This window comes from Gymnoscopelus braueri (genome assembly GCF_963280865.1).
Source record: "Gymnoscopelus braueri genome assembly, chromosome: 18".
Lineage (NCBI taxonomy): Eukaryota > Metazoa > Chordata > Actinopteri > Myctophiformes > Myctophidae > Gymnoscopelus > Gymnoscopelus braueri.
The window spans coordinates 30,788,925-30,812,433 of record NC_137618.1 but is presented as its reverse complement, the minus strand read 5'-3'; the positions used below and the strand labels follow the sequence as shown (position 1 = coordinate 30,812,433).

At 40.9% G+C, this 23,509-nt stretch overlaps 1 protein-coding gene across 1 annotated transcript; it reads left to right on the top strand.

Moving 5' to 3' along the window:
* The first annotated feature begins 15 nt into the window (after positions 1 to 15).
* On the top strand, positions 16 to 20,446 carry morc3a (MORC family CW-type zinc finger 3a). Its single transcript, XM_080412527.1, has 19 exons — positions 16 to 109; positions 4,033 to 4,105; positions 5,069 to 5,201; positions 5,303 to 5,530; positions 6,562 to 6,711; positions 8,802 to 8,955; positions 10,174 to 10,302; positions 10,479 to 10,613; positions 10,701 to 10,798; positions 11,891 to 11,995; positions 13,475 to 13,603; positions 14,877 to 14,948; positions 15,164 to 15,206; positions 16,282 to 16,326; positions 16,625 to 16,748; positions 17,172 to 17,244; positions 17,359 to 18,277; positions 19,428 to 19,627; positions 19,721 to 20,446. The coding sequence occupies exons 1-19, from the start codon at positions 77 to 79 to the stop codon at positions 19,854 to 19,856; spliced, it is 2,979 nt and encodes a 992-aa protein (XP_080268653.1). The 5' UTR covers positions 16 to 76; the 3' UTR covers positions 19,857 to 20,446.
* Positions 20,447 to 23,509: the final 3,063 nt, after the last annotated feature.

Sequence of the window (23,509 nt, the reverse complement as noted above, 5' to 3'; positions counted from 1 at the left end):
ACACACCCACAGGCTGCAGCGCGGTATTATGTCTATCTCTATTCAAGGATTTCCTTAAGTTTCGTTTCTTTGAAAGATGTCTTCAGAGAGGGGAGTCCCTTTAAGCGCTGTGAGTACATTGTTCTAGCATTTTCATTACGGTGAAACTGTCAAGACATTATTCTCTAGAATTGAGTTGTAAACTAAACAGCTGTCATAATAAGCATGGTCTGTGCGTCTGCCCACACCGCTTCGTCGTATCGTATCATAAGGAAATGGCCAATGATAACATCTTTGGCTAATTGGCTAGCTTAGGCTAGCTATGTTTTGGCACTGGGGGCAGCTAGCTTGTCTGCTAGCCAACTAAAACAACATGCTATGGTCGCGAAACGAACGTATATGTTTCTAGATAACAGTGGCGTCCTTTTCAACTGAAAATGGGCACTTTTCCTCGTTAAAAACGTCATTGTTGATGACAACCTGGCTGTAGACAAAATGCTGTAATGCTCCTCCAATATAACAGGACGAGTGGGCACTGGTCCTGAAACATGACTGTCATGTCATGACAGTCACGGCGGAGCTTCAACCTGGTTTTGGTTTTCATTCTATTTACAACCCGTACCTCACACATAAACGTTCAGATTTCAAGCATAAAGTGCTTACCCCATGGCCACGGATGTTACAATTTGAATCGGGCGGGTCTAAGTACCCGTATCTTCCGTATTGTTCAATAAAAAGCATTTTAATCCGATTGGTGGCCATTTTCTCGAATGTTCTCCATATGCTTTCAACAACGCGACCCTATCGGTGGGGAGGTGTATTGCACTCTTATTCATTATCACTATGAGAAAATGTCCGCCGATCGGATTAAAATGCTTTTTATTGAACAATACGGAAGAAACGGGTACTTAGACCCGCCCGATTCAAATTGCAACATCCGTGGCCATGGGCTAAGCACTTTATATTTGAAATCTGAACGTTTATGTAGATGTAAAGGTTGCAAATGGAGAAAGTGCCAAAACCAGGTTGAAGTTCCGCCATGACGCTCGTGACAGACGAGCGTCATGTGAACCATGGCTAGGTGAGCACTAAGGAAGAGTGGGCACCTCGGTGTTAAATTGGCTATTTTTTCCAAAATGTTAAAAAATAAAATATTTACCCTGTATCTATTGTAAACTGGCATTCAAAATAAGGATTTTCCTAAAACTGGAAAAAGGCTGAAACATTTAGAATGTATCAGTATTTACACTCGGCCAAAGCATGCAACTTTAATTTCTTGTGACCACCACCACCATCATCATCATTCTACCCTTTCACACAACATACGTACACATTCTAAATTGGAGCTAGTTTATGTCCTGTTGCAGTATTTGTAAATATCAGCTAGTTTATTTCCTTTTGCAGTATTTGTAAATATCAATAGTGCTGCTAACAGAAAATAAACTTGCAGCCAGGCTATTCTGTAGCAACACTATTCACTGACAAGGTTTAGTGCAGGGGTATTCTAGATTATTAGAACTAGATTAGGCAGGGGGCCACAATTGTAAAATGACTTTAAGTCGGGGGCCACAAGACCGTGTTCGTGGTTAACCGTTTGACTGTTTGTTGTGTGTGTGCTATATAGGACACAACAATGGACATATTATGTCCATTATGGTAACTTATTAGGGCCTGCTTCATACTGCATTCATGCCTTTTGATGTTTGATAGGATCATTTCTGTGCCAGTTCTTTATAATGCACAGGCTTTGATTTGGATATTGAGAAAATAGGAAGTAGATTCAGTGTTCTGTGCATGGGTCCTTGGCATGGAAGTGTCTTTGTGAGAAGAGAATTTGAGGCAGGCTGGCAAGGTGAAGTGTCAACATGTTCGTATGAAGGAAAGGCTTTTGCTTTTTTTTGTTTTTGAGCATCCAGCTGATAAGAGCACAAGCTCTTATGATGCATTTCATTAATAGTGGAGAGTTAGACCATCATTCAGCCCAGGGCACTATTGAGGATGACTGCATCATACTGTGTAAAACCTACAAGTGGATGGAGATGTAGAAGATGGACAAAATCCACTCAAAACTAACCAATTGGTTGATTTGAAAGCCACTCAAAACTCAGAAATAGCTACAAAGGAATGCCATGTGATGGATGAAATGCACTCAAAACTCATCTGTTGTGCTCTTTTATGTTGATATGCCACTGAAATGTAGTGATAGCTACCTAAAAAAACTGCTGAACTTCTTGAAAGCTACATTATTCTCAAAGTAGAGAGAAGTAGACAACATTTCTGGCTGTTTTGTTTCTTTGTACCATGAAAAGTCTTTAATACTTTTACTTTTGATAATTGTACTTAACCCTTTAACCAACCAGTTACAAATTCCTCAACGGTCTTGGTTAACTGTGAACATTTTGTTCATTTTTGTTGTCACGGTCTTGTGGCCCCCAACTTCAAGTAATTTGTGGCCCCCTGCCTAATCTAGCTACCCCTAATCTCTCAAGAACAGATTCTGCTCTGCGTTTGAATCTGTCGGGGGGGTTCGTCATATCGCGTACGCACTGGCCTACAAGTGGGCGTGCCTTCAGATCAGGAAGCAGGCCGCGCTTTACCCAATCAGATGTAGTGGGCGGGATTTACGTGTCCGCCGATCCTTCCCCACTCGAAACAAACCGAAACTCATTTAACAATAGCGTCCTCGGAGCAGACAAAACCACGGAAAGATATTCACATTTTAACTTGCTCTTTCATCATAGAAACAAGTGGGCTTATAACCAAAACGATCCATGTTCTCTGGGAGAAGTGGTGTTAGTGTTCCGTGTAGAAATATTGTTAGTGGGAATGAAAACATAGTCGCACCACCGGAAGTGATGCGCTGAAGGCAGACCAAAACCCCGGTTTCCTTGCGCACGGGTGCTACGTCAGCTTCCTCCCAGAGCCAACCGAGATAGTAAAAAACAGCAGAGGGCGCTGTTTTTCCTTTTCATTTGGCGATGGGTTCCCAGATTGAGCTACCCCAGACATGCTATAACAACACGCAGCACAGCAGATCTACACTAGTATATTAGGAAAACATACAGTACCACCCTGTATGAGTGCTGGATGGTCTTCACAACTTCTTTTGGGTTCTTGTAGCAGTGTCTTGACTGCAAATGCAGTAGGCGCTCAGTATTAATTAACCCTTAGTTAACCCTGAGTGAGTCCCAAACATTGCTCCATTCTAAACAGTAGCCTACCTTTTTTTCTTAGCGGGTTATTGGTTGGTTAACAAGCTTCGGTTAACGGTTATGAAAAACATTCAAAATGGCCATTCTGTACAACCAACCATCTAATAATAGTTTTGTAAATTTTTTAAAATATTGGAATATGGAATGTGTTCCAGGGGCCACAAGAAAGCTCAGCTGGGGCCGGATTTGGTCCGCGGGCCGCAAGTTCAATGTCACTAGTGTTTAGTGATAGTAGTCTCACAGGTAGAGAGCAAGTACAAAAAAGGAAAATGGACAAACATGTTGATGGTGGGGAAATGGAAAAACATCCATTCTCACCCATTTTAATCATTTTAGAACTTGCTTTCATCAACCACAAGGTTGGTGTCTACCGATTAAACCTCAGAGGAAGTCCACATGCCGCTAGTTGATGTTGACAAATTGCTCTGGATTTGCTCTGCTCTGACGTGATTTAGTATGGAGAAGTAGACGTAGAAGTAGATCTTGACTCACTGTTATTATCGAATATATATACCCTGTCTAGTACAGTAGTATACTGTACAAGATTAGGTCGCTTCCTTAGTTCCTACACTACTCAAATCTCCCTACACCTGTCACAAATACTCTACATGATGGAATGATACTCTTTAACAGTGGTGAAGATGAAAGATCAATTGTTTACAACTAGTAGACCAGGTGGTTTACAAATGATCTGCAATAAAAAGCAGGGACAATATTACAAGATGTTTAAAAGCTATGCTCATTTAAAAAACATCGGAACAAAGGGATTTTCAATAAAAAACGTAGTTGTCATTTGTGTATTGATTCACTAGCACTTATTAATCGTCTCCTCCTCTTGCAGCTTTGCCCCAAGTTTCTCCATAGCAACTCCACCAGCCACATCTGGCCTTTCAGTGCCATAGCGGAACTCATAGGTGAGTCATTAGACAATCGCTTGACCAGTTTCTCCAAAATGGTTAGGATTTAATTTAAAAGATGGTAAAACATACACATTCAGTATAACCTATATGAAAGCTGTTAAAGAAGTGGTCACCTGTTGCCTCGCTGTCATTTGCTGAAATGACGCTACTGCCAAAAGTTTTGAATCAGAATGAATCTGTGTGTCTGTCTGTCTGTCTGTCCGTCTCTCTCTCTCTGTCTCTCACGCTCTCTCTCTCTCTCTCTCACTCTCTCTCTCTTTCTCTCTATCTCTTTCTCTCTCTCTCTTTCTCTTTTTAGTTTAGAAGTTTATGAACATTTCAATTTAGTCAACAACTACATTTTGTGTTGCCTGTTTAACCTCGTTTAACCTCCCTTGATTTCAGCAGTCTGTACTCAAGTTAAAGGTTACATCATACATGCAAAGTACATCATACCATTAAACATGTTGTTCCTGTTGATGGGTGTGTATTATGCAGTGCTCTTGTTTGACTCCTGTTATATTTTTGCTCCCTACCTAATGATGACCTACTGTATAAAGTGCTGGTACTGTATAGCAGCTATTCATTGGAAGATCAGCTATACAATAGCATTTTTTTCCCCATTGTCAACTCACAGGTGTCCATATGATTATCTCTGAAGGCCAGAGTCGGGGATTATGTTTTTAAAATCAGCCTCATGGTGGCGCTATAACAGGCTGCTTAACATTTTGGCCCATAACTCTTGCACCATACAGTAGGTCATACAATAAAAAAATATCAAATCCCCTTATAGGCCACACCCATTTTCCAAAAGACACTTTTTGTCAAATATTTTTGATTGGCTTACCGTCTTTCTTATTAGTAAGAATGCTGATTCATTATTAGTTGAGTTGAACTTGGGAGCGGAGACAATGATCTTACCGATATCATCACTGTTCAGAGCTCTTTGAATAATTGATCAATCCTGTTTTTCCCAAGATAATGGCTATGACCCTGATGTCAATGCCAAACAATTCTGGATTGATAAGACCCAGATCAAAGGAGAAGACTGTCTCATCTTCATGGACAATGGAAAAGGGCTGAACTCTGAAAAGATGCTTAAGATGCTCAGGTATCTAATCACTAATATTGTCTGAATAGTATCAGATTTCTTAAAGTTTTTAAACATGTTACGTTTCCTCTTAATAATGTCTCTTTTCTTTTACCTTCAAGCTTTGGATACAGTGACAAGGAGGCAGTAAATGGCGTACTTCCTATTGGTATCTATGGTAATGGTTTCAAGTCTGGCTCCATGCGCCTGGGGAAGGACGCCATTGTCTTCTCCAAGTCAGAAGATGCCATGTGCGTTGGGATGCTTTCCCAGAGCTACCTGAAGGAGATTGAGGCTCAGCAGATCAGTGTACCGATTGTTAGTTTTAACCAGGACACCCCACATGATGTGTATCCTTTTATTGCAATTTTTATATTTAGACGATAATAGCAAAATCAAGGAGATTGATTATGATTAATACAGTGCTTAAAACATATCGTTGCTGTCGGGCGGGAACCAGCCAACTCCATTTGCAGCAGCTTCTTTTTTTTCTTAAATCAACGCTATTGACCCTTTACGTCTGTGTGTTGGTTAAAAAAATATTTAACCAATAAAAAGTATTAAAAAGCGCTTCTGACAAAACCTCCCAACTCCATTGGATCCTCAAACTGTCGGTCAAACCACCCAACTCCACCCCCTCTCCACAGAGGACAGAGCTGCTGCGGAGTTGAAGATAAACAAACTTTAACGAGGCAGGGTTTTCCCCCCATAGTCTGTTCAAAGTAGCTATGCAGTGTACCTGTTTATCAAACGAGCACTGACTCTAATGTTATGATTACAATGAATTCTATTTCTAAAATCTATGTAGTGTTTTCTGAGGAGAGCAATTTGACAAGAAATTAATTCATAGCATTTCTCTCGCTAGGTCTACTGACACTGCAACTCTGTGAAACCCTCTTTGCAGAAGTTATTGTAATATTTAAAGTCCTGCTTAATATTGTAGGCCTATATAAGCAGTGTCATGAAGCATCAGGGCATTAATTCACGCGTTGATACATTGTGAGCTTGGAGATCCATTGTCAGCTGTTCTTATCAATGATGGACAAAACCTCCTAACTCCACTTGAGCTGGATTGGGGTAAAGTGGTGATAATGAAAATATATTCTTTATTTTAGGAAAAAAATCTATTTTGTTTTTTCATTTCCTGAAAAATGAACATTTTGGAGTTAGCTGGTTTCTGCCCGACAGCAGAGATATACACAATAATTTGTGCAGCAGGACAACAAACCAAGAGTTCTCACCTCAGAATGAAGATTACTGCCATTATTTGTGTCAAACTTTTAAGACTTTAAAAAGACCAAGGTCTTTTTTAGGTTGTCTTTATCAATTTATCCCAGTGAAACGCTAATGTTGGTTTGTTCTTGACTGCGGACCAACCAAGTGTAGAAGACAAACATGAAGCCAGTCTACAGGACATTCTGCGCTACTCCCCATTCGAGACAAAAGATGAACTGATCACTGAAATCCTTGCCATCTCCTCCACCCCCATGGGCAGCACGGGGACAAGAATCATAATCTGGAATCTCCGCAAGTATGTCATTTCCTTTTGTCAGTTCATACAGTTATAAACACTAGAGCTGTCAATCTTCATCTATAATCTCATTTATTTAAAAATTGGAATATTTTAATGTTCAAATGTAGCCTATTATGTATAGTCTAGGGCGGCCAATGTCTATATTATGGAGGCCTGTCCCCGACTAAGGATTTGTTTAGTCTAATCTAATTGGCGACTAATTGCCAATAGTCGACTGGCAGTCGACTAATGCATTTTTTTTTTTTTTTTCCTCTTTTTTTTTTGGGGCCAAAATACATTTTATTTCAAAGGGCCAAGTCTACAAAGTTTGTTGTTTGTCTCCAGAAGAGTTTCTAGTGTCTCTATCTCTCTCTGGAAGAGGTTGCACATGAACTCTGCAGCCGCACTGAGGTAGCCTGGTAAACCCCCTCCCTCCGGAAATCTCATTTGCATTTGATTTCAGGGAGGTCTGGGATTGCGCAGGGAGTAAGCATGCCCGAACACTGCGTGTTCGAACCAATCAGCGGCTGCTAGGGGCGGGATCATCCAATCACCTGCCTAGTAGCTTGAAAAAAAGAAAAACTGTCTGTCATCGATTCTGCGTCCGGAGTCTCAGATGGGAAGTAGGCTGTGAAACAAATGTGTGTCGCAAGCTTCTTCCATTTGACGGTGTCAGGTTAGCACTGAGGCGCTCCAACACAAACAATACCAATACAAAGACGAGGAATAAGAAGAATAAAGTGGAAGTTACGTGTGGTTGCAGGTGTAGACTTGGCCAAAAAAAAAAAAAAAAACATTTTTGGCCCTTAAAAAAAAAAAAAAAAAAGGATTTTTTTTTTGTTGACTAGATTCGACTAAGAGACACGCAGTCGACTCGGACCCCCCGCGACTAACCAGTCGACTATTCGACTTAGTCGAGGTCAGGCCTAATATTATGTCAAGGTACACATACACATGCTGAACAAACACGTGCGTGGCGTGCATGCATGCATACAACTGCTATCATAACAGGCTAAACAAAATAGCAAAAACAACTATATTAAGGGTTATGGCTTTAATATAGATCAATTTTCTTAAATGAGGGTTTTGATAAGAGTAGAGTAATATTACAGCTTAACTTGGAATGTGCGTCCGAGAAGAAAATGCACACCTTTTTCATATTTAATTTCATCTGAAGCTCGAATAGTCTGGCTAGTGGCTAGCCACGTTGGCCCCTCAGTTCTTCCTCTTTACGTTGAATAAACTCCACTGGTTTATTTATCAATGTTATTTGGATGCTTAGTGTGGAAATACCTCTTCAGTTTCACAAGCACAGCACACATTGGTGCTGATCAATTTCATATCATTGTGGTTTAATCTATATAGTAAAAACTCCCACTGGTATTTGCATTGCTTTGTTAACGGCTGTGCCTGAATGTTCTTGTACTTACGGGCGGGGTCAACGATACTTGTGGGGTATCTGGTATCTGATGTATGGTACTTTTGATGAATCTCACTGTAAGAGGAAGATCCATCCACTGTTCCATACAATGTCTTTTGAGATCCACCAGTCCATGTTGTAGCAAGAGTAAGATTCAAGTTTTTTTTAAACCTTGGGTGGAGCGAATTACGTTTATGGGACAAAAGTGAGGAGTCTTGCCTGCTTTGCATAGACACCGTGATTGGTCTGTCTGTCTCAGTGTGCCCAGACGCACACAGGCACGCACAACACAGACATGAGATGACACGGAAATTGGAGACGCTCGTAATAACTTGCTAGTGTGCAGTGCCCACACTCAAACTTTGATGATCACACATGAAGTGTAGGCCAGGAAGTGAGGATGAGATTTGCATTGTTATATTCGCTACTCAATACATTTAGGGGAAAACAAAACCAAAAGAAACTACTGCATTTGAATGTCAATTTCAACATTCAAAGATCATTCAAACATTCTAATTATATTCAACTTCTGAAATTCGTTCCAGCAGCCCTAATAAACACCCATAAAAACACACTTGATTTGCCATCTGATCAAGTCAAATGTAGAGACTCTCAGCAGAGACTTGTAGAATAACATTATTATGTTCAGGATAAAGTAAGTTGCTATGCCTATTTCTTTTTTTTACAGGACAACCGATGGATCGTCAGAGTTTGATTTTGTGAAAGACAAGTACGATATCAGAATTCCAACTGAAGTGTACTTTGAGACCATCAGTGAGAAAGATAAACAAGACAGACTCACATCATCCATCCCTGAAAATGAAACGAAATTTTCATTGCGTGTAAGGAATAAAGTTACATAATACATTGATTAATATATTATAATTCGGTTCATGATTTGGAAACCGTATGTGACATTCTCTTTCAAGTTGGGGCTTATCAAATCTTTATACACCGGTAAAAATAACTTTTGTGCTTTGTCCATCAAAAAATATTTAATTTAAGGGGGTATTTCACTTTCAAACACTTCTGGGATCATTTTAACGTTTGCTCTGGCTTTTGTGTGCACCCCAGACAGTTTTTAAGTTGCTTGATTTAATATTTAGATATTTGATATTCAGATTTTTTATATTCCATCCTGAAAGGCTAAGATTGTCTTGCAAAATTCGCAGGAGTGGCCCGTTTTGAACAAAATACCTCAAATCATGAACACAGCGTCCAATTGCCTTTGCACGCAGCTAATCTACAGCACAGTTTGACCGATCAGCATCAAACTGTGCTGGAGGCCGAGCAATAACATATGCCACAAATCTTTCACATCAGCCTGTTATAGTGCCACCAGGAGGCAGATTTTTGCTAAACAATTTTTTTTATATTACTCCTACAGATTTTGTCCAAACATCACGCCAATCAGTACACATTATCTCTATAGTCATGTGATAGATAGATAGATAGCTTAATTGTCATTCAACAATACATGAAATGTATAATTGAACAAGATTTCGTTCCACTGGCTTACTAAGACAGATCTGTCTGATTTTTCATATTCCATCCTGTTGGCTAAGATTGACAGCCCCCTCACAAATTAGAAGGTCTATATCAGTCACCAGAACAGGGACGTGTGTTTTCAATGAGTTTAACGTGGTAAAAGTTGAGTTTGAAGTTCAATGGGTTTATGTAAGTGGGGTGCGTGTCTGATAAAATGAATATCAAATACATATTAAAGCAAGCAACTTAACTGTCTGGGGTGCACATATAAGCCAGAGTAGATGTTAAAATGACCCCAGAAATTATTACAAGTGAAATACCACTTTAATATTGCTGCTGCTCAGTATACTGTACCTGATAAATGAAGATGAACTTAAAGCCTGCTTTTTTAGTTGCCAAGTCATCCCTGCTATCAGAAAGCACACTTTTATAATGATACAGGTCAACGTCTAAAATTTCCATAACTTCAATTGGAACTTGTGAAGTACATCATGTGTAGCTAGTTGTCATGTATGTGGTTATACTTTTAATTCATAATATCTACATACTAACAGTTGTGTTAATGGGTCTAGGCCTACTGCAGCATTCTGTACCTGAAGCCTCGGATGCAGATCATCCTTCGTGGCCAGAAAGTGAAGACTCAGCTCATCTCAAAGAGTCTGGCTCATATTGAAAAGGACCATTATAGGCCCAATTTTCTAGTATCCTTTACACAGCCTCTATGGGCCTGGTAGTAGCATTTTCAAGACTACTTTTTTTATATCTTTTATTTTTATTATTTTTATTTTTATCACATGTTTTCAGATAAAACATTAAGAAGTTAAAAAAAGAAATCTCTTTTTACTTTTTCTGATTCTTCCTTAAGCCATATGTTTAGAGCACTGGTCTCGCAACAGTGATAGTCCCTATCACCTTTGGGTACAACACCAAGAGTAAAGACCATTACGGCATAATGATGTACCACAAAAACCGCCTCATCAAAGCTTATGAACGTGTAGGATGCCAGCTCAAGGTCAGTTTGTGCTAAAATCATGTGTTTGAAACATGCATAGGTATTTCCCATTCCAGGCTAGGTCTCATCCACCTTTGCTTCCTACAGGCCAACAACAAAGGTGTTGGGGTCATTGGAGTTGTCGAATGCAACTTTCTGGATCCTACCCACAACAAGCAGGATTTTCTCAATACTGATAACTACAGGTAGGAGTGCTACCAGCGTATTAGTGTGAAGGTAATTTTCTCCACCAGGCCGGAAATGGTTGGTACTGTAGGACAGAGAGTTTTTTTTTACACCCCGTCTGTGTCTGTCCGTAGCTAATCTCCCAAAATACTACACTGATTTGCGTCAAATTTCTTTCTGCACTCTGCCAGCAGCCCAAGGAACTCATTTCCAGAATATTTTCCACAGCTAATATAGCTGTATTTTCCACAGCTATATTATTTCCCCCCTTTTTTTCCTCATTATGCCAATTCCCTGTTTATTCTACTCCCTTGTCACTGCTTACTCCTACAGTTGGTCCTAGGAAGGCCACTTCTTTTCACCTGACCATGAAGAGTTTCACCTGGAGAACGAACTCACACTATCCCTCCTAGTTCCACACCCCACTGAACAGGCACCCTGACCAACCTGTATGAGTCGCTATTGAAGTGACAGAGATTGCTCTTTCTGCCCTGCGTCCTTCTGCGAACACGGCCAATTGTGTTCGGTGGAATGCCTGGCCAAGCCTCAGGCACCACAGAGGATTTGAACGAATAGTTTCCATGGTGGTGGACAGGAACTTTAACCTGAACCACCCGCGTGCCCCAACTATATTGTTTTCGTGAATTTATAACCTCTCAGACCCACTGTCTCTCCAGGTTATTGGGATATGTGTCTGCACTCAGTATATAAGACTATATTCTCCAGTGAATCTCTTAGTTATACTAACATTGTTGAGGTGAAGTAGTGTACGGCAGTCTCTCACACTCATGCACACTCATAGAGAAAGAGAGAGTGCGTGCAATCCCATGGATCCCATGGATCATAACACTGGATCACACATGATGCGTATTATGCATGTGCATGCATGTCTCTCTCCCATGTGCGTCGTGTTTATTTTATTTAATTTTGAACGTGATTTCCAATTGTTTGACACAGACTTGAGTCTCCTGGACTACAGTCCATGTTTCCTGTAGTTCCAGTCAGACCATCGCAACATTCACATTAATTAAAATGGATTTGGGTGTAAAATCGGTGAAGTGCTCCTTTAAGCAGAATTAGGATGTCCTAAATGGTTATGCTTGTTATTGCAGGAAAACGATGAACAATTTAGGGATAAAACTGGAGGATTACTGGAAGGAAATCAGCTTTAAGAGGACCCAGGCAGACCCAAGCAGCCTACCAGTGGAGGATACCAAGTAAGTACAACATCACTCATACAATGAATCATGCATTCGTCTGACCGTTCACTATTTTAAGTTATTATTTTTTGAATGTGGCTTGTTTTTTGTAAAACACTTAGAACAGAAATCCGAGGAAGAATTGACTTTTGTGAATCCTTTAACATGGAAGAAGGCGATCTTTTTTTTGTTGCGATAACGTGATTTCTGAGTGTACTCTTCTTCGGTGGTGCTTGGATCATTCACAGGCAGCGCTTTAATCAGTCACCTATTTAAACAAGAGCTTTGACAGTCATTAGATCTCGACAATGGCAGATCTGGCACATGAACCCTAGCGTCCTTATTCTGTGTCATAATAGGTGAACATTCTGTGCAAATATTTGCCAAAAAACGCTACAAGCTCACAATGCAGACTCGTTAAAATAAGGAGGGGGCCAAGTACAGACCCCTGGATGACCACACGTGAGTAAGATGTAAGGTGATTTCATGGACAGTTATGTCTCCCAAGGCATGTCAATTTGGAACCTCGGTTAAGGACAGAAACCCAACGCTCGAATGCCACACCTGTGCCGGTACAGGGTGCTCTCCATGTTGGGGGTTTCCTAATGTGAATGTTGCGATTGACTATACTCTTGTGCGTCTGAAGCCACACCCTTGAATGTTTACACATTGATCAATCGATGACGATGTGATGACAACCTTGCCAGGATATTTTTCTTAAATGTAATGGCATAGGGGACAACTTATTTTGCAAAACAGACACGTCTCCAGGGTGCACTGCAAGGATGGAGTCACTTCTTCTGTGATGCGCTAAATTAATATCCAAAAAGTATTCCAATCATGACAAATATTTTGTTGTTATTGATCTGCTAGTTGACAAAGATGATCCACCCACAGAATACCTTGTAATCGCATTGGCAAACACTGCAAGAGTGCAGGTCCACAGTGTGCCAAAATACGCACGGGTTGGGCTGCATGGATCAGCGGGTGGTCTCTACTGTACACACTATGGCAGGAAAAGTATCAGACTTTCTGACCTGTGGGGTTCTGCACAATATTGCTATAATGGGCCATTAGATGTTTCGTTGCAGCCATAGAGCTGTGGACAGCACAACTAAGGACTGTATAACAGAGACAGGATAGGGCCTCATTCATCGCTTTAAAAATTATATTTGGCAAATAGGCTGTTCATTGCAGGAAAAGGACAACACGCGTTTAGCCCAAAAATTATTTATGTAATGCATGTTTTAGGTTTTTTTCAAGGGTTATTCGGTGTGATATTTAGATGATACTTTGCAGCCACCACCTTTATCAACACACAACCATTCTTATGCTGTGATTGGCGGGATACGGCCGTTTGGTAAATCACACGTGAACCCTGACGGGAGATGATTCTTGCGGTCAGATCTGCACTGGTTCCTGCGTTAGATTGATAAATGAGGGCCAATATGTTTTAGTCCTTGAATGAGTCTTTTTGTCTGCCTCTGTGTCTGATAGGAAACGACCAGATCAAAACTGGGTTCAGTGTGATCAGTGTCTGCGCTGGCGGAAACTTCCAGATGGGGTTGACAGCAGGAAGCTCCCAGAGAAATGGTTCTGCCATTTGAACCCTGACCCTCAATTCAGGTAATTTGAAATTAATCTGTTAACAATGATGCTTCCCCATATATTTGTATTATTAGTATTACTATTTGGATATGTGAAATACACATCATTTACTCTGTATGTGTTTGTATATTCTATATATATATATAGAATATATATATATAGAATATATATTCTATATTCTATATACACATGGATTAAAGTTCAGCGATTGCTGCGGTGTGGACGAGTGCCCTACAGTTGAACCTAGTCGTCAAAACTCGGCCTACTACAGGCTGGTCTACTGATCTACAAACCATGATTGTTTACTCATCATAATTTGCAGATTGGCTGGTTGAAGGGTGGACTGACGCTAGGCCTCCCCGCTAAATGTTGTCAACAACAGGCAGAGAGAAATGACCAGTTTGAACAAAATAGAGTACCGTCAGAGAGATTTTTAAATCATGGAATAGAAGAACTGTGTAAAAAAAAGAAGGGTACTGTGAAGGCTAGTAGAGATTGCTTGCATTCCTATAAAAGCAGCTATTAAGATGGTATAACATTGAGTGCATTTCATAGTGAAATGCAATCGTGAATTTTTATTATTATTAACTGAGCTTATGATTAACACATTGCATGCCAGTCGCGTAGATCTACGCGAACCTATTTAAAGCCGCAGCGTGCCAGTCGCGTAGATCTACGCGAACCGCCGATTCCCATGTTAAGTGCCCCAGGTGCACTTTCCGAATTTTTTTGATCCATTTCCGTTTCCGGTTTCCGGTCGGAAACGGAATTATTCGGGTTCCGGTTTTTTCGATCGTATCCGCTTCCTGTCTGGGATCCTGTTTAAAACTCGATTTTCTCTGGTTGTTGTTTTTCTCCTCGCTGATCACTGTTTACCGTTCATCGGCTGTAGCTTCAAGATGGCGGCACGGATTTGGAAACTGTTTTCGCTCGCCGTTTCTCACGGATCCGCTGTGTGTTTAGAACCAAATGAACGCGCACTTTTAACTTATTTAGCGAGGTCTGTGGCGACATGAAAAAAACTAAAAAACAACAATAAAACGCTGGCACTGGTGAGTACATTATGAGATTAAACTCTGGCATGGAATGTGTTAAGGCTATATTTAGGTGGCGGGGGGGAAAAAAACTGTTCGCCTAGTAACTATTTATAAAATGTTTGCGATGCAAAAACATGTACACGTGTAAGCTTTAAGTCCTGTTATAGATATGTCATGGTGGAGAATTGGAGAATATACTAACCCACACCTTATTTGTGCTAATACATTTGTCTGTCTGTAATTTGTCCTTCCAGGACCTGCCAGGCACCGGAGGAGGCAGAGGACTCAGACGATGAACAGCCGTATCAAAAGACCTTCAGAAAACAGTAAGTCAACATCGCCACATTAGCCCTGATGTCTGCTGAATTCTAGCAGTGTAAATATTGTAGTCCAATTTTAGTCATAACATATGTGATCTGCTATGCAAGATGATCCAGGTAACTTTATAGCTGTAGCTTTACTTAAGTTGTAAATGTAACAATCCACTGTGACATTGTTATTGTCGTTGGTGGTCATTATTCCTGCGATGTATTTACTACAGGGAGAGGGCGGACAAAAGGAAACAGAAAGAAGAGAAAGAAAGGGTATGATCTACAGTCTTTGTTTGAAACATATGCTCTCAGTAATCCCTTTTTTAAGTGTGTGTGTGGATTCAAGTTCTCAGTCACAAAGGTTTCACATGGGCCTGTTATAGCGCCACCAGGAGGCCGATTTTTGCAAAACAAATGTTTTGACAGTACTCCTACAGATTTTGTCCAAACATCACGCAAATCGGTACTCAGTATTTCTATAGTCATTAAACGAAACGGGTCTGTCTGATTTTTCATATTCCATCCTGATTGGCTAAGATTGGCTTCCAAAGTTTGCAGGAGTGCTTTGTTTTGAACAAAATGCCTCAAATCATGACCATGGCGTGCAATGTTCGTGAAATGTTGCTCGCACAGTCCCACTAGGCCCAGGAAGGAATGCCACTTGAAAAATTTCAAATCAGCCGCATGGTGGCGCTATAACAGGCCGATTCGTGTTTTTACCTATAACTTCACCGATCTGTGTAAAACTCTGTATGCGCACTCCATAGAGGTCAAGGAAAAACCTTTGCCCTGCATTTTTCACATCTGCCTTTTATAGTGCCACCAGGAGGCCAACTTATGTAAAACTAATGTTTTTATATATTTTTTTATATTACTTACTTATTAATTACTTCAGATTTAATCCAAAGTTCACGCAAATCGGTACACATGATCTCTACAGTCATGTGATCAAGACCTGTTTGATTTTCATATTCCATCCTGATTAGCGAATTCCAAACATTGCTGGCCCACAATAACCTGCCTGACCTGGCAGAGACCTTTTTCTAGTTAGAGACATGAAATCACAGTCATGTTATGTTTTTAATATTTCTTCATTGCTTGTTTCATGTGGGCTAATTTCATGTGCAAAACCATTGCTGCATATTTAATATCTTAGTGTGTTGCACTTGAAATGCACTTTGAAAATGGTTTCTCTTATTATGAACACATACAGTATCTGGGACTTTCTATGCAGTTTGCTGTGATCTTGGCTTTAAAACAGTTTGGAAAAAGTGGTTCATGATATGCAAGTCCAGTTCCTTCATTATGCATGCTAATAGTAGAGCTTTCTCTAAATGTTTTTTGTTAGATTGAGGAAGAGCTCCTGAACATGAAAATGCAGTTGAATCAACAGGTGAGTGAGTATATGTAAGGGATAATGCACTGGAAGGATAAGAAAATAATTATGTATTATTTATTTATTTTTCTTAACTGACTTGCTCATGGTATCCTGCTTGTACCATGGCAAAATTGTGACGTCTGTATAATTGCCACTGTAACTGGTTACATTAGAAAGGTCTTGTGCTTCTATCACCCAGGTTTTGCTAATTACAAACTGGATTGCTACTACATTATATACATTTAAATAGTGTATTTAGGAATATAATTACATATAAAATACTGTTTTATTTTTGCTATATTGACACCCATAGACCGTAGAAGTTCTTGTTCATACTCCCTCTACTCCGAAGACTCCAAGGACGGGGCCTAACATTGGAACACCCTGCGGGGGGGCTGCATCCTCTCCACACTGCTCATCTAAACTCTCTCAAGCTGGTAAGATGGTTGTTTTAACAGTGACAGAAGCTGCCTGACTAGCCACAGTCCTTCAAAGGCAGCGTTTTTCACTGGAGGTACCTGGAAATTAATGTGACGGAAACAGGCTTCCAAGGCAGGAAGTTCATCATGAACTTTAACATTTCACAGCTCACATACAAGTAGCCTACAACTGTTTTGTTGCACTTGTCTGCTAATACAATTTTTTAAAGACAGATTAGCTGCCACCATTTATCACTGCAAGATAATAAAAACAATATTTTCATGAAAGAAATAGGTCAAATATTGGTCAAATATTCTCTAATAATTATTGATTTGTTTAACTGCCAAGTTAAAATATTATTTGATTGTTGTAGCTTGCAAATTGCTTTAGTGTCTTTGATGGCTTAGGATTAAAAACTGTCTGTTCACTTGTTTCTCTAGCCTGCAGTCCTTCCACTAGCAGCAGTCTTCCTGTGATATCTGCCGTACGCTCTCTGGCAACAACTCCATCAAGGTAGAAATCTTGCTCTCTCTCTCTTGGTTAATACTTGTATTTTAATGTATGGGGGGCAGGGGGGCATTTTATGTGAAGTGCCAGATAACCCGCTAGACCCTTTGTGTACAACAGGTCGAAAAGAACACAACCAGAGTCTCCAGCACGTGAATCCAAAAGACCCAGGTTGAATCGTTTCCGTGGAAGCATCCACCAGACTTCATCATCTGAGGGGGGTTCACCGGCCCCAGCATCAACGACAGTTCAGGATAAAGATTGTGTTGATATCTCAGTCGATATCTCAGACGACGATGATGTCATCATCATCTCTGAGGTTACCCCTGTACAGAAGAAATCTGTCTTTGACTTGTCTAACGTGAAAACAGAGCGACACAGCGATACAGAGATCTCTACAGAGACCGCAGCAGTGGGCACCGGGCCCTCTCCGCCACCCCCTCCAGAACATGCGAGCACCACCACTCAGACGCAACCACCCGGAGTAAAGGTCAAAGATGAGGAGGAAAGAAGAATGGCAGAGGAAGATGTGAAAAAAGAAGGGGAAATGGAGGGATCTGAGCAGAGCGCACCTCCGGCAAATCAGCAGCACACAGAGGAAGCAGCCAGTTGTTCTCGCCCAGATCTCACGGCTCCTGAATCTCCAGCGCTTGACATCTACAACATGAGCGATGCACAGAGACAGCAAGACGAGCTCATGGAGCTCATGCAGGCCACGGCCCAGGAGAGAGACTCCTTAAAAGATCAGGTCCAACAGCTCACCCAACAGCTCAGTGACATGGAGCTGCAGCTTTCTAAGACCACTGTGAACAAAGAGTGCAAGAATCAGGCCAGCCAGTCAGAGCCAACAGAGGACTACAGAAGTCAGCATGAGCAGGTCAAACAAGAAGTGGCTGAATTAAGAAGGGAGAACGAGACTTTATTGGTTGCCGCCCAACAGGCTGAGGATAAGCCCAGTGTTGAGGTCCTGTCACAGATTAATGCTCTGACGCAGGATGTAGAGCAAAGGACGAGGGAAAGGGACGATTTGAACTCGAAGGTGTGTGGGTCACGTTTATTTCAAGGTTCACTGAACATGAATTCACCCGGCCGTTTTGCTTTTACGTCATACCTGTCACACCAACCTGAGTATGGCTTAAGAGCAAAATGGCTGCAGTGTATATGTTACAGTATGATTGGAGAACCAGTACGATTGAAGAAAGCGCACTCGTTTTTACCACCCACCCAGCACTAGAGGGAGCCACAAGCCAGGCTTGTGCGCAAACATATATGGCCACACACACACACACACACACACACACACACACACACACACAAGCGCACGCGCACGCGCTCATGCTTTTTTTGGTTTATTGAAAGCAGGACTGTTTAGATACTTTTATTGTATTCTGGCTTTTGTTTTACTTTCTCCCTGACACACACACACACACACCTCGGCCTCAAGCTCTACTAGACGGCGCGCCTCCGTCATGGACAAGCGTGTGCGTGTGAACGCGTGTTCAGCGTTCCCCTCATAGATATTATGGTTCCCCTAGCGTAGTGTCCTGGTTGCTATGTGGGGGGGAACAACAAAAGACAGGTCTGCGTCGGCGCATCAAAGCCCCGCCTCTCCGCGTTCTCCTTCTCCTCCTCCTCGGAGGAGGAGAAGGAGAGAAGGAGGACGGTTTATTACGCGAGGAGGAGGAGGAGGAGGAGGCTCCTCTTCCTCGCGAGCCTCGCGTAATAAACCCCCGCCTCGCAGCGCTGCGTCCTCCTTCTCCTCCTCGCGAGCCTCGCTAATAAACCCTGTCTCGAAAAGCCCCGCCTCGCCCCGAAGGAGCCCCGTGCCTAAAAACGAGCGCTCTGTCTTCAATCGTACTGGTTCTCCAAACGTACTGTGACATATATATGGCCAATGGCAGCCATCGTCATCAGCTGTGACCTAGCCACAGAATCAAGCCAAATATTCGATTTTTCTATTTGAATACGATTTTGCAAAGTACAGAATAAGCTGACTTTTAAAACAATACATAGGTATTGAATTGTTATACCAAAAGATTCATATCACTCCAAAAATGTATTGTTTCAACATTGTTGGTCAGTTCTGTAGATACAGGCATGACAATGTTTGATGAAGGCAAATATGGGAATATTATCTCCTCATGCTACTATGCTCCCTGTTCCTCTTTTGATACCTGTGGTCGATTCAGTTGGTGGTTGTGGAGGAGCAGTGTGTGAACCTGGTGGTCCAATGTCAACTGCTAGAGTTGAAGCTTGAGGAGACAAACCCAGAAGAGGGACCCTCCACCGAGCAGAGCACAGCCTGTGACCCAGGAACATCTAGGGAGGCAGAGCGTTCTGGAGGTGCAGAAGACTCCAGCACAGCCTCGGGTTCAGATCAGACTAATGGGTGGGTTGAATTAAATTATTGTCCACTTTTCTGATGATTAGATGTTGTCCAATCCCTCAACCCCTTCTCATCTCTCTCTCTCTTGTCCTTCAGGTTGGCCGATCTACGTCGCAAGATTGGACGCATTCTGGTGCCTTTCTATCCAGATCTTGATTTTAGCCAGGTTAATTATGAGTGTGATGTCATTGATGGAATGTTTGAACTGTATCTGCAAGACAGTGGGAAATAGATGCTTTTTTGTTATATCCAGATGATATATATATATATATATATATATAAAATGTATACTATAATGGGGTCAGAGAAGCAGATCTGAAATTGCCATTATTCCTTTGCCACATCCTAAATGTATACATTTGATACTAATCCATATGACTATGGAAAAAAGACAAGCATATGATATCTTCACTAATTTATGAAGGATTTCAAATATTCCATTATGTTTTGCATATTTGTACTGCGTAGGGGGCTAGCTGTACAGTATATAAGAGGGTCAGTCAAATCGCTTTCGAGATCCACATTTTGATCTAAATGCAGTAAATCATGTACAATACTTTGCTCATTTTGATTATACTGTAAATGCAGTAAATCATGTACAATACTTTGCTCTAGACTGTTAAGTGTTATATGAATATACGTACAGTATTAGAGCAATACTTACACATGCACCTATACTTTTTTATGACGGGTTTATTTACATTGTAATGTAAAAATATTTGTACCTTTTGGTTGCACAATTGTTCCCATGCATCTCTGTTGCAAATATGTCTTTGCATTTCATTCTTTGAAGCATTTTGAATAAATATCAATTGTAATTTAGTTTTTTATTTATTAAAGCATGATTGCTATGATTTCCTTAATTATCTTATCAACGATTTTATAAACTGGATACAGACAGTTGACAAACTAAAGGAAAGCCCTGAATAAATGAGTGGAGAAGCAACAAGTACAGATGCTTCCATACATGTGCACTGCACGATGCAATTAAGCAATTAAAATCTGATCATGCTCCTTGGAATCTTAGTTACTGTGGCACGGAAGGCAGGGTAGGGCAGGGTTCAATAGGAACAGTGAGCTGCTTTTTTATGCCTCCACCGGCGACCGCTGTGGCCTGAGGCATAACATTTCCATGTCGTCCGGCTCGCCCAACTATGTAAAGGAACACTTTGAAGAAATGTCATGACATTTGGCACAAACCTCCACTTGACTCAAGGATGAGCTGATAAGAAGTAGGTGGTCAAAGCTCCAAACACATTGATTAAATTCCTTCATAATCTTTATTGACCGAGTCTGGACAGACATGTAAATGGCAACAACTGGTTGGTGGAAGCATACAACCACATGTATTTCTAGTTATCTATGGCGACATTGGTAAATAGGGTCAGGTGCAGGACATGATCAGACTATCAGCAAGTACAGTCTGTCTGTTTAGAACAAAATGTTGCAGTGCATAAAACCCCCATTATAAATATAATTGCACATTTAAGACTTAAGTGGTGCAAGAACCATAGGCACTGTTCTACGGAGATGTGGAAAGAAGTGATTTGGTCAATAAGTCATCCAGTGGGTAAGTGCATGTGTTGTACACCAAGAGAAAGCTACAGGCCTGAATACTTGACCCCTTCAGTGAGGGGGCTCTGGCCTTAGGGGGTGTTTTCCTGGCATGGTTTGGGCCCATTTGTCCCCATAAGACTTGGATGGGTCATTCCAAAGTAATTCCGAGTGATTACCTTTATCCTATGATGGAACATTTCTATTCTGGTGGGAGTGGCCCCTCCCGGATGACCGTGCCCTAGGCAGATCAATTTGCTTTGCCAGTTTGCATATCCACACAGACAAAGAGTTAAGTGGTACTCCACTATAGTGTTTACAGCTAGGATTGGTGGAAGTTCGTGGGCAAGGAGACCGCATAATACAGCCAGTAAACATTTGGGCTCGGGCAAGACATCGTGATTTTTTTCTGTTCCAATCTGGTTTCTCCCTGAACCTATGGTTGATCTTTGCTTGATCAGAATGGAGAGCTACAGCGGTACCACCGAGAGCATCCTGACTGGCTGGTATGGGAACTGGACTTAGAATCTGCAACTTTGAACTGCTTAATTGTATTGATTTTTCCTTTAATCATACACCTCGTGTACATAATGCCATTACATTACTGCTGATGTTTTACTGCCTCGTCCCACTGTTATTAACTACCCACCTTATGTATATATCATGCATGCATGTATGTACCTGTATATATTTCACACGTTTCGCCATGTTTGATATCTGATCTGTTTTTTCTGTTTCCTTTTATGCTAAGAGACTAACACTTATTCCACAGTGATTTCCATGCTTGATTGTGGGTTTTATGTTATATTTAAATATACCTTCCCTCAGGATCTGACTGAACTGCTGTTGAATCATCACACAGTCTTGGAGCCAGACTTGTGGATGGTGAGACAACATCCACGAGTTACAATAACCCACAGATGCGTTCCCGGATTGAATGGGTTAACCAATCAGGACCTATCTTCACACACTGCAGTTCAGGCATTGGCCGTTCAGGAACGCTCATTTGGATAGACGTGGTTCTGGGCCTCATCAGTAAAGATGCTGATGTAAGTAAACCAACTTTTATTTTGATTTAAATAGGACGGTCTCTTTTACATACTGTAGATGAAAGTTCACTGCATCAGTTTGATTTGTGTGATTGTGTCTCTTCTGTAGTTTGATATTTCAGATGTGAGGAATATGAGACTTCTGAGACAGGGGATGGGTTCAAACCGAGCTGACTTTCTACATTTGCATTTAAAGCATCATACCAGCATCAATAAATGTAATGTCTATTATCATAGACTGTTTTCCTGTAAAACCCTAGAACACTAATGTTCTAATGTTGAAAATTGTCACACCATCACTAACGTTGGGTATGTCTCTTTTGTAAATATGAGTTAAACATTTCCATGTCTTGTCACTTCAATAGATCATTGCTGTCGGGCAGATACATCCACATTTAAACTTTTCATGTTTTTTCGTAAATTAATGTACTACTTCGTCATACTACAGTGGCAAAAATGGCCGATATATACAAGCTTGCGATGCAATGCGTTGTAAGCTTGTAGATCTGCTATATCAGAAAGAAAATTCTGAAAGTGGTTAAGTGAGTATGGATTTTATAAATATTGAACTAATGAAAAGTATTAACAAGAGCTTGTGACTAAACTACATTGGCCCCATTGGAACACAGTTCTCTTTTTTTTTTTACATTTTTCTGAAAAGTATACTGTTTTAGACACACAGTACAAGGTTTCCACCTGACCCGATGAGATGCAACTTTGTGGCCAACAGAACCAACTTAGATGCTGATTATGTAGTATGTATGTATGTATGTATGTATGTATGTATGTATGTATGTATGTATGTATGTATGTATGTATGTATGTATGTATGTATGTATGTATGTATGTATGTATGTATGTATGTATGTATGTATGTATGTATGTAGGCTGTGAAAGCAGAATCTGTTTGGAGCACTCATAACACAATAATGATGAGACAGACAAGAATTACATTTCCAAAGTATGAGAGAGTTTAAAATATTAATACAGTGGAGCCAACGTACAAGTCATCAATGGGACATACTAGCTGACTCAATCAAAGCAATGGGCAGCACATACTTAAATAGGCTTCACCCAGTCTCCACCCCTTGAGGGTGGGGTGTAACATAATTTCTTCAAGGTACTTTCATAGTCAAATTTGACACCTTCTTCATTAACACATGACACGAGAAGACGGTGAGAACAGACAGTCTCAATACACATTGTTTGCATTACTTAAGTTCAGGTGCCAGCCAGTCTTAAAAAGCAGGGTGGAGTCACAGACTGCGGGAAACTTAAAAGA

Coding starts and splice junctions, on each gene's coding strand:
- morc3a (XM_080412527.1), top strand. CDS start 77: ATGTCTTCAGAGAGGGGAGTCCCTTTAAGCGCT. Junction 6,712..8,801: donor ATAATCTGGAATCTCCGCAA/GTATGTCATTTC, acceptor TTTTTTTTACAG/GACAACCGATGGATCGTCAG. Junction 10,614..10,700: donor GTGTAGGATGCCAGCTCAAG/GTCAGTTTGTGC, acceptor TGCTTCCTACAG/GCCAACAACAAAGGTGTTGG.